Source organism: Manis pentadactyla (assembly GCF_030020395.1).
Source record: "Manis pentadactyla isolate mManPen7 chromosome 15 unlocalized genomic scaffold, mManPen7.hap1 SUPER_15_unloc_1, whole genome shotgun sequence".
Lineage (NCBI taxonomy): Eukaryota > Metazoa > Chordata > Mammalia > Pholidota > Manidae > Manis > Manis pentadactyla.
In genome coordinates, this window is record NW_026644588.1 from 4,797,938 (window position 1) to 4,809,341 (window position 11,404).

At 49.8% G+C, this 11,404-nt stretch overlaps 2 protein-coding genes across 4 annotated transcripts in view; both read right to left on the reverse strand.

Annotated features, from left to right (window-relative positions):
* LOC130678807 (zinc finger protein 493-like) overlaps positions 1–11,404 on the reverse strand; it is a 170,701-nt gene that overhangs the window by 38,024 nt on the left and 121,273 nt on the right. The window contains exons 1-2 of one of the 3 annotated variants that reach the window (XM_057496350.1): positions 5,432–6,093; positions 2,944–3,040 (exon numbers count right to left, since the gene is read on the reverse strand). In XM_057496350.1, the coding sequence (XP_057352333.1) occupies positions 2,944–3,018 (75 nt within the window). In that variant the 5' untranslated portion in view covers positions 3,019–3,040; positions 5,432–6,093. Of the gene's footprint in view, positions 1–2,943; positions 3,041–3,759; positions 4,186–5,431; positions 6,094–11,404 lie in introns of those variants that run through there. The other 2 variants (XM_057496354.1, XM_057496353.1) reach the window with 2 other exon arrangements.
* LOC130682240 (zinc finger protein 665-like) overlaps positions 1–11,404 on the reverse strand; it is a 148,855-nt gene that overhangs the window by 15,666 nt on the left and 121,785 nt on the right. The window contains exon 2 of the mRNA XM_057496384.1: positions 2,363–2,434. The gene's annotated coding sequence lies outside the window, so the exon portion shown is untranslated. The remainder of the gene's footprint in view (positions 1–2,362; positions 2,435–11,404) is intronic.

Here is an 11,404-nt window from a genome sequence, read left to right on the forward strand (position 1 = left end):
TATGCATGCAAAAAGTACATTTAAATAATTAACAGGACAGTGGAAGAAATAGGTAGAAGGCCAAGGAACATACTGAAAATATAATTTCTATTGCTAAAAATATAAACTTGCTTACCAAAAGATGTCTTTTAAAACAACAATGGACTTACACATCTATGTACTTGTACATGTACCTTCAAGTACACCAATTACCTGCCGTGGGAAAAGGTGTCTCTTGACAAATTTTTGGATTGTTCTTTTTTCATCATTTTTATGTGTATGTATTTCACCATCTTTGGGACAATGAAAATAAATCAATGGTACTTATTTTAGCTTGTTAACATCATTCAATAGGAGGACAAGGGGAAAGTACAAGGAAAAAAATCGACACTAATAATGACTCGAGCTTTCGAAGTTATCAGCTTTACACATTACATTACAGCTCATTAAGAAAAATAAAAGACCACAAAAATGAACACTAGAAGCAACTATTGGATAATTGAAAAATCATGAAGAAAGGATATCGGGGGAAAAAACTGTTATTACACTAGAAATTTCAACAGACGCCATGATCACTACAACACTGGGTGCTTTTCTTCTGAAATGACTGTGGAGAAAAGGGCACTGCCCAGGGCTCCTGCCATTCACCCCTGTCCAGGCAAACTACACACGCACGAATCTCAGGACAGGGAGAGGCTCAAAAGGAAGGAGGGAAAGACCCTCGATGCCACCAGGACGCTCCTGACAGCAGCAGCAGCCGTATCAGACCACAGGAAAGGCCAGACGGGAGATGTCACAAGAGACAAAGGGCAGGAGAATGGCAAGAGGGACCATTCCCGGGAAGAGGCAGCCATTACGAACATGCCCGCACTCTCACAGCGATGACGCAAACACGGAAGGAGGGGATGGAGAGACAGACAGCATCGCAGAAACAGTATGAGGGCCAACACCCCAGTGTTAACACGGACAGAACAACCAGCCAGACGGGCAAGGAGCCCGAGGACTCACACGGCTCCACAGCCCGACGGGCCCGACAGCCGGGAAGGACACCCCCCCACAGCCACAGGGCACCTTCTACGCAAGCGCACGCGGGACATTCTGCAGGACAGGCCACATGTTGTGACACAAAACAAAGCAGAAATGTCCAAAGATTGAAATAATAATATGTATCTTCTCTATCCAGTGAAGCTAGAAACAAATAGCAGAGGGAAAACAGACAACTCCACAAAATATGGAATACACCTCATGTTTAAATAAAAAGGTCCAAGAAGTCACAAGGATTTTTAGAACTATCACGACAAAAAATGGAAACACAGCACAGCAAACTCGGGGGATGCAGTGACGGCGGCACTGAGGAGGATGCCTGCCTGCAGTGGTAAGTCTTACATTACAGAAAAGGAGTGGTCTCCAATCAGAAATAGGATTTTATACCTCAAGAAATCAGAAAAATAACAAACTGCACCAAAATTTAGAAGGAGTAAGATCAGAGCAGGGAGAAATGAAACAGAGACTAAGAAAACCTAAAAACCAAGAGACCAAGAACAGGTTTTCTGAAAGATTTAGAAACTGACAAACATTTAGCTAGGTTAAGAGAGAGACAGAGAGAACAAGCCCTCAATTAAAATCAGAAATGAAAGGGGGACACTGCAACAGGTATCCCAGAAATGTGGAAAATGGTCTACAAGAAAGTACTGTGAACAATTATATGCCAAGAAATTACATATCCTAGAAAAATGGGAACATTCAGAGAAACATACAACCTCGCAGACCGCATTACTGAGTAATAAAGAAAACGTGAACAGTTACAACTAGAGAGAGTCATGCAGTCATCAGAAACCTCCCACACACACCCAGGGCCAGAAGGCTTCCCCAGGAGCCTACCAAATACTTACAGAAGAATAAACACGAATCCTGCTATAAATCTTCAGAAACACTTCTATGGAATCACATGATTCTGATACCAAACCCAGAAAAAGACACAGGAAGAAAAGTAGAGACTGATATTCCTGAAGAACATCGATGCAAAAATCCTTAACACAAGAGCAAATGGAACTCAACAGCACATTCAAACCAGTACAGACCACCACAGGTGGAATTATTCCTGCACGGCTGGGAATATTCAACATACAAAACCACTCAATGTTAATGCGCTCCATTAATAGGAAGGAAGGGAAAATAAACACACAATCATCTCAGTTAATGGGAAAAACGGCGTTGACAACGTTTGACAAACTCTGAAGATAAACACTGAAGGAACCAGGAATAGTAAACACGAGCAGGGCCCTATATGAAAGGCACACACAGAACGGCACACGCAGTGCTGAGACTGGAAGCTCCCCTTCAAGCCTGGGGAGCGGCCCAGGATGCACCCTGCCCGGAGTACCGTGCAAAGTGCTGAAGTACCGGAAGTCCCAGCCAGGTCATTACGACGCACACGAAACAGGAGCCATCCGTGCTGGAAAGGTGGACGCCATAGCTTAAAATGCATGATAGAATCCCACACCCTCTATCTCTGATGGTGTTTCCCAATCATTAAGATTTTGAGCCCGTGACTCACGTGTCCAGCTTCAAATATATTCCAAATCAGGCAGAAAAGATTGCCCCTTTTTGGTCTCCTTTCCCACAACTTACCACATACTTATGAACATCAGTATGTGGCTTCCCCCTGCAGCCTTTCATCCGGGCTACGGAGAGCTGACGGTGCATCCAGGCGCAGCCCCCGACGCCCCGTCCCCTGCACACGGTGGGAAGCCCTGCCCAGGACGATGCCCAGGGAGCCCCCGCACAAGCCCCATGTCACTGGGTCAGCTGACATGGAACCGAAGTGGGGATGAGAGGTGCTGAGGGGCGAGTGCACTGACCAGGGGTCATGGTCACGCAGTCAGGGTCAGGGCTCAGGGAGATTCCAGGAAGGGCCCTTCAGGAAGGAGACACAGAAGGTCACCCAAAGGGTAGGGACTTTACCTGAGGAACAGCCATTCCCGGCTCCTTCTCTGCCGTCCTCCTCCTCTTTCTCTGGACTCTGGCCTCAGGGAACATGAGTCTTTCTTAGAAGCCAATCCTGAAGGTGGAAAACATGCAGTTTAATGCTTAGAGTCATCGCATTCCCTTCCTTTGCCACAACCACATGGAGGACCTCCCAGTGTGGAAAGGACGGTCCCCTGCTGCCCACTGCTCAGGAGGGACTCGTGGACAGAAGCCTCCTTAGGCCAACGGGTGAGTTCCCCCACCATCTCTTCAGATTCTGCCTTCCTGGGAAGCCCTCGCACACTCTGCACCAAAAACCTACGCATCAGTAAAGGTGAAAGTAAAAAGAAATCTGCTCAGAGCTTACACCTGACTCTCTTTCAATATTTTGCACACGTATAGCTATGTTTCTGTAATTCTGTATTTTAAAAATATTTTACAATTATTTCCTGGAAATGAAGTTACGTGTTACTACAGGCGTGAAAATCTTTATATAGTGTCACCTGACCAGAGGTTCTCCTTCCAGGAGGTGAGACAGGACCAGCCTTAACGCAGGTCATCTGTGTGCAGCAGTGAGCACCAGGGCGCTGAGCCTCTCTCCTGAGGCTGGGGGTGGCTGCAGGGAGGGGTGTCAGGCCTCCATGGGGTGTGATCAAGGCCGGGTCTGTGACCTGAAGAGAGGTGTGGGGACAGCCAGGGTCCCCACTGCTGCAGTGTGTGCGATAACGTTTGCTTTTAAAGATGGGAGAATAGAGGGCATAGTAGGCCTGTGTTTGTGTGCGGGGGTCCTCTGTGTGCTTCGGATGCACATACCACCATTTGTGGCTGCGACCGAAGTAACATCCACGAGTCAGGATTACACATCCAGGTTCTCACCCTGATATCAGCACTTAATTCCTTTCCAGAAAATCATTGTGAAATGTTTTTAAAATGCAGAATTGTGAAAAAGCGACTACAGGTGTGCACAACACTGAACAAGTAAGTTGTAGAAATAAGTTCTGAGCATATTTCCTTTTCATTTTAGCTTTACAGATGGGTGAGGTTTTGTTTTTATTTGTTTTGAGAATATTGCTGCACCAGACATAGTTGGGCTCTGTTGCACAGAGCTTCCAAGTCAATCCGGCACATCTTCAACACGGCAGATAAAAGACGGGAGAGACCAGAGGGGAACAACTACTCTGAGGTCACAGCTCACTATGCTAAGAAATCATATAAAAGGGAAGAAAACTGAGTACTACAAAACTGGTTAAATTAGTCTTTGACTCCTAACATCACTGACATCCCTACCAACTACCCAAACAGTCTAAAATTATTAATTGGTACCAAAAAACACATCCAAGACAGAAGATACAGGGGACAAAGCCTGCAGGCCCGACTTAAACCACAAACAAGTTTAAAAAGGAAATGATGTCTAAGTTTTTCAAGTCTAAGTTATTTTGATGTCAAAACTAAATGTCAGAATATATCATACTGATAAAAGAATGACATGAGCTCATTAAAGGCCACCAATACTTTTTGAGAATTATAAGTAGAAAATGAAAGACCTAACATTTATCTCAAACTACGTTAATTATGAATTAAATGTTGTGTCTATATATACTATTTATGTACATATATAAACTTCCATTATAAAGAAACTAAAAACAAAGCAGTCATTTTACTGTACCCTTAAAAAGAGCACCGTATAGTGACAGTCGTTTCGTCCACACTTGTCTTTCCCAACCTCTAACCCACCCCAGGAAAACGGAAGGGGGAGACCCACCACTGACCAAGTCAGGTCACTGCCCTCAGGTTAAAAGTTGCAAATGTCAGCTGTTCTCTGACATACAGTATAAATTGCCCAGGCCTATTAGAAGCTTTGCAATTCTCAGTGTTCCCTCCACCACTGAAACGAATTTTAGATGTATTTTCAAAGCCACCGATGCATCACAGCTGCATCACGGAGCATCACCAGGATCCAGAGCCTCACCACCACCGCCCTGCCAGCCTCCACCCCCGCCTCTCTAATGCTGTGTTTCCGTCTCTCACTTTGTACATCCACCTCCCTATCTCTTTTTCTCTTTGATTTTGTTTTTCCGCTGGGTTGCTGCTCACTCAGGTGCCCTCCCCTCTCCTGCCGTCTGTCCCTTCGGTGCCTCCTCTCCCCCCTGCTCCGCGCACTGCAACTGGTCCCCCTCCCGCTGCCCCTTCTCCCCGGCCTTCCTCACGGTCCCCGCTCTCCCCGCATTCCCGCCCTCCGCCCGCCCTCTTACACTCTCCAGCGCAGTCACTCCGCTGCCCTCCCGCCCGGTCACGCGCCCCCCGTCCCCTCTCCGGCACCCCCACCGGCTCTGCTTCCCTCCTGCGCCCTCCGGGCCGCCCCGGTCCTCTCGGGCCCTGCACCACGCCGCCCTGCGGCCACGGCTCCCAGCGCGCACCCTCCCCGGACTCCCGCCCCGAGCGCCTCCCCGCCGCCCCCCAAGGGCCTCCCTCCCCGGGGGCTCACCTCCACCCGGAGACCCCGCAGGTTCTAAGCCTCCCCGGCTCCGCCGCCTGCTCCTTCCCGGGCTCGCCCGTCCTCTCCCTGCGCCTGCTCTCCCGCAGCCTCCCTGCCTCCGCACTCGTCCCGCTTCTGTCCCCGCCGCTCCGGCCCGGCTTCTCCCCAGCGCCGTCGCCCGCGAGCCCAGGGGCGCGGCCTCCGGGAGAGCACGTTCACCGTCGGCGGAATCCGGGGCTCGAGCCCGGTGTCCCCTCCAGCACCGCGGCCCGGGGAGGAGGCGCCTCGCAGGGGCGGCCTGGGGGGCAGAGGGACCGGCCCGGCTCGGGGAGGCGGTTAGGGGCGGCGGGAGGGGCCAGCAGGGGACCGGCGGGCGCGGTGGGCCTCGTCCTGGAGCTGGGCGGCCGGCGCCGCTCTTCGGGAGCCGCACAGCCCGTGGCGGACGGTCACCCGGCGCGGGAGGCCCGAGACGCCAGGGAAGGGCTTCGGGCAAGAAAACGACGGTTAACGCGTGTGGAAGCGAGGCCGGGGGCGAGGACCGGCCTCACGGGGACTGCGAACCGCGAGGGGTGCGCGCGGGCGTCCGCAGCGACGTCGGAGGTATCATGGTGGTGGGCGGGGAAGAGGCCGGAGGGACCCCGGACCGCGTGTGGGGGACGGAGGGCGGCGGGACTCAAGCTATTCGGGAAATCCGGTGCCTCGCGGGGGTGTCTGCGGGGACCTGCGCGCGGGGCAGGAAGAGGCGGGTGGCCTGGGGGCGGGGCTTGCGCGGGGCAGGTCTGCGCATGACCGCGGGCGGGTGAGGCTCAGCCCTTGAGCTGGGCGGGGTCAGCCTCGCCCCCTGCTGGCAGGTCCCTGGTTCACTAGCTCTTTCTCCTTTTTCTGTGAAGGGCTGCATCCTGCCTATCTCTGTTTCAGACTGTTCAAGATACAATGTTACAGAGTTGTGAGGACCACTGACGCTGGGAAAGATGGCTTCTCCCTCACAGTGAAAAACAGTTCAAGTGAAAGCTTTTTCCAGCGGGATGGACACAAGTTCTGCCAGTGAAGCTGAAGCAACTGAGAATCCGGGAACCAGGACCTTGGTGGGGGGCTGGAGGTGGCCGTGGAGCCGTGGTTGGATCCAGGAACCTCCCTGCAATTAAAATCAATTTAAGCAATTTAATTAAATCCTGGAATTGTCTGTGAGGGACATGCAAACAAAATGTGAAACGAAAAGTCTACCTGGGGGGAATGGGGTTCTTCACACTGACACCCCAGTAACCGCCCTTGCACTTCGCCATTTGTCCTGGAGTCAGAGCTCAACCCTCCACTGTGTTCAAAGACTTTCCCAAAGAGAGACCTGGCCAGGAGGGCGTGGAGGGCGGAGGCTTGTCCAGATGCAGATCTCCAGTCCTTGTGAGACAGGGAGCGCGGGTGTAGTCAGAGTAGGGGGAGGGCCTCCGGGAAAAGCAAGGCAGTATGTTTGCAGTCAGGGCAGTGTAACTGACAGGGAACGCCTTGCAAGGACAGCTGTCTGGCCCAGGTGGCTCCCATCTGCTGCTCTTCTTCGCAAAGACAACAAACTCCCGTAACTTCCTCCGCCCTTCACTCCCGGCTCAGCCAGGCACTTACTCCCCCTTGCTTGCTCGTTTGCTGTGCACGTAGGAAAGTTACAGACACAGAAGCAGAAAGATACATATTCCCCCCTTTGCCTTTGTTCAGGGATCAGATCTTGGGAGATAACTCCAGTCTGAGCCCCCGGTGTAAAATAAACCCTCAACACTCCAATACTTCCAGGGGCTACTTGGTTCTTCCCTCAGTGATCCAGTCCAGGTTTTTCCAGGCCCAGGTTACTTTATCTTTACCTTTTCGCATACGCTGTTTTTTTTCTCCTTCTGACCCTAATTACGTAGTTCTGTAACCTAGGCAACTAATTTAGCATGCAGGCCCAGCCGTAAACAACATAGTAAAAGGCAGGAAAGATTCCATTTTAATACCCAGGAAGTTAAAAATGAAGGATTCTTAACTTGCTCTTTAGCAAACAGAACAGCTCATCCCACCTCGGGGGCTCGGAAGGAAGCTGTTTGATCTGCTCCCAGACCCAGACGCCAATATTCCAGGGAGAAATCAGATCAAGAACTTCCTTGTGTTAATTCTAAGTATTCAAAGACCACTTAACAAGTCTGCACCCCAGCCCTTAGTCACATTCCTAAAGAATCCTTAAAAGGGGGAAACCCCAACCTTTCCGGGCGCTCCTCTCTCTGAGGTCGCCCGCACTTGCTAAGTGCGAAGCCTTTTAATCTTAAGCTTTCTCTCTCCAAACCCTTCGGGGAGCCTCTCCTTCCTGAGGTTGCCTGCTGCACTTGTCTCTTTAACTTACTTTAAATAAAACTTTTACTCTGCTTCACTACTGTCTCTGCCCTCCAATTCTTTGTCGCGGCGGGGACAAGGACAGAGGAAATACACAACGCTCCCCCAACAATGTGATGGGGAGTGTTGGGTAAACGGGAGTCTTCAACTAGAATCCCCACCCGGATGCGTATAAGGGCCTGTTTGCACACCAGTGGGATGATTAGCACAGCACGAACACCAGTCTGTAATTGGACTGCTGGTCAGGGCATGGGGTGGACCGGAAATGGTAATTCTCTCCACCGCTCTTTTTCTGGTACAGAATTGGTCAGGCGCCCTCCGGTCAGCAGGGACCCCCCACCCCCCATGAAGTTGCTCCTGCAGGGAGGGGTGGGGGCAAGCAGAACTGGCAGCAGGGAAAGGGAGGACTTGGGGGCACACGGGGAGAGAGCTGGGGAGCACAGCAGAGCGAGAGGGGGCGCGAGCACTGGGAGATAAAGATGAGTGCGCACAGAGACTGGACAGTGAGAAATAAACACCCCCTCCCGAGTATTCCACCCTTGTGTTTATTCAGTCTCAGCAGATTCACAGAGAACTTATGCCGGGCGGGGAACCCCTTTCAGCCTTGAGCCCCAGGAGGTTTACTCTCTCACATGAATCCTGTGGGAAGCACACTCCCTGGTCCAAACCCAGTAAGTGGACACGGAGACAATGAGGACAGCGGAGCGAGGCTTCAGTGACGGTCTTGCAGGACCGGGAGGCTGGTGAGCGGGCACCCCCGGGGCAGAGGGGGCAAATGATTTATCCCCTGGCACGTGAGCCCCCCCCCCGCCCCCTCACCGGCTGAGTACTGCAGGTTCACACTGTGTCCCCGACGGCGTCTAACCCAGTTACATCTTTCCCTTACATTTGTCTTAATCTTATTGGTAGGTTTAAAAAACTCAACCAGGTAGCGCCAGGCCCTTATCAATTCCCACCCCGACTCTCAGCCTGAGCAGCTTCCGAGACAGGGACCAAGGATGTAGTCAGAATAGAGTGAGGGCCTCCGGAGGGGGCAGGGTGGGATATCTGCGGTCAGAGCAATGTAACTACATGTGAGGAAACCCCCCTGCTAAAACTCAATGTTAATCATTGAGCTCTAAGATCATTCTTCAGTGAAATCAGTTAATGTTCCCCAGATAAAGAAGAGCAGCACATGTTTTATTATGCTAATCATTTGTAACCATGTGTAAGATTTCTTTAGCATACTAAAAGGCCCAGGCCTATGTGCTGTCTTTCCTCCTTTCAGATCTGAGGAGGTGATTTTGCAAACTGAGCAACTGACTTAGCAGGCAGACCCAGCTGTAGACTGCATGGTAAAAGGCAGGAAGAATTCCATCTTAAAGATAAGATTGCATTTTAACACCCAGCAAGTTCAAGAGGCAGGATTCTTTAGCAAGTAGACAATACCTCGGCCCACCTTGGGGGCTGGGCAGGCAGCCTTTTGATGTGCTCCCAGACCAAGGCTCCGGGGTCCCAGAGAGAAATCAAGGCAGGAAATTCCTTACAGTTAAGTTAATTTTTAATATTCAGGAACCACTCAACAAGTCCCCATCCCTAAGTTTCTTCATGTTCTCGAAAAATTCTCAACTGCCTATAAAACCCCCTAGACAGCGCACCACTACGGACTCTCTTGTCCCCTCTGGCGTGAGCGGGGAGCTCTGTCCCTTCACTTTATCTCTAAATGAAAGCCTGTACCTTGCTCTCCTACCTTGACTGTTTGTGAAGCTAATTCTTCGACTCCGCAAACAAGAACCCCGGCATCAATAGGGGTCCATGCGCCCCACCAAAAAAATGTTACAAATTATTAACCTAGTTCAACATTTCCAAATTCATTTTAAATTGCATTTTTTTACCTTATTAAAAAAAATCCACTGAACATTAAGTTTTAACTCTTTATACTTACATAACCTAAATTCATAAATGCATATATACTTATATTAACTTTTAAATTAGGAAAGAAATGCATATTTATTTAAGAAAACCTAGAAAATGAAGAAGAGTAACAAGAAAAATCCCCACCCTGGCTCCCACACAGATTTTTTTAAAACATGGGTGAAGTCACTCAGAAAGACATGGTTTTGCAGAAATTAAGTGGACATTTCTATTTGAAAATATTAAACCTTGGTATATTTGCTTTCATATATAAAGGTAGAATATTCAGTTATCGTTGTAACAATGACTCCATTGTATTGGTTGGCCATATTCTTGCTGGTTAGACTGTTAGTGTTTCTGTGAACAACTTCTTACATATGTGTTTTCTTTTCGATTAGTTCTTTGGATTATTCCTACCGGTGGGTTTGAGAGTGCTTATAACACTGCCTCCTGGGAAGTTCAAGCGGCTTTCTGGGCCAGTGATTTTGTTTTCTAGTTTAATTAAATTACTTTAATGAGCATTTTAAAAATAACTCAGCAAGGCTGGGGACTTGCCCCTGAGGGAGTCCTGTTTTTCCTCATTTAAACTGTTGGAATCATTTGACACTGGGGACAGTGATTTCCCATAGGAAGAGAATGTAGATCAGACAGGTTAAGTAACAGGAGGCAGTGGCCAGAGGCAGATCGGGACGAGAGGCCGGGCCTGGAGGCCCCATCCGGGCTCCTTGCTGCTGGGACTCTCCGCTGGGTCTCAGGCTCAGAGGCTGAGCACTCTGGCTCCTAAAGCTGAGCCCCCTCCGCCCCCCACAACCTGGCCTGTTGGATTCTTGGCCCCCACCTCTGCAGAGTCACAGATAAATGGTGATTTCTGAACTTGCCCTCTCATGAGGCAGTGTGCTCCACCTGGAAGACCAATCTGAGGGGTAGAAAAATCTTCCATGATTCATGCATACTGGAGACAGTTACTGAGTGCCTGTGAGCCCAGCAGGGAGCCTGCAGAGTCCTGGCACCCAGGGCCTTAGGTTCTGGAGATTTGAGGTCAGTTTCCCTTGCTTCCTGGTCCCCAAGCCCTCTCTGTCCCAGATGGGAGCTTCTGCAGACAGCCATTCCTCTGGAAGACAGAAGCAATCTGCTCCTTCCTTCCCAAGCTGGCTCTCGGGATATTTGAAGACGTCCCCTCTGCCACCTGCACACCCCCAGTCCCTTCCTCTCGTCCTCAGGTGACACGACTTGTCTATTCTATTCTCTCTGTTCTCTATTAAAATGTATTTCTCTCTTTTAAAGACTAGGATAATTTTGTTTTGTAACAGGCTGTGCTTTTCTCAGCATTAAGGCATGAATATCCTTTCATGTCATCAGATAGTTTTCCACAGTTTTTCCTTAAATGCTTATGTCCTAGACCATTTAAACCATAACAGTGTCACCTACATGCTCTCTGATCAGGTAGCAGGCTGTTTCTTACAGGAAAGGCAATGCTGCGGGTAATTCCCTTGCAGTTAACTCCTCATATAAGTCTACATTATTTCCTTTAAAAACACAAAGGTAAAAAAAATAAAAAATAAAAAAACAAAACCCCCAAAAAAACCCAAAGGTAAAAGTGGCTGGGAGAAAGGATTTATACTTCTGTACGTTTTGGATTACGTATTTCCGGTTTGCCCTTCTGAGAGAGCCATGATGTCATAAGGCCCCTGCCGCCACGGCAACCTGGTTCTTAGAATCCTTCCAGGCCACAAGTGA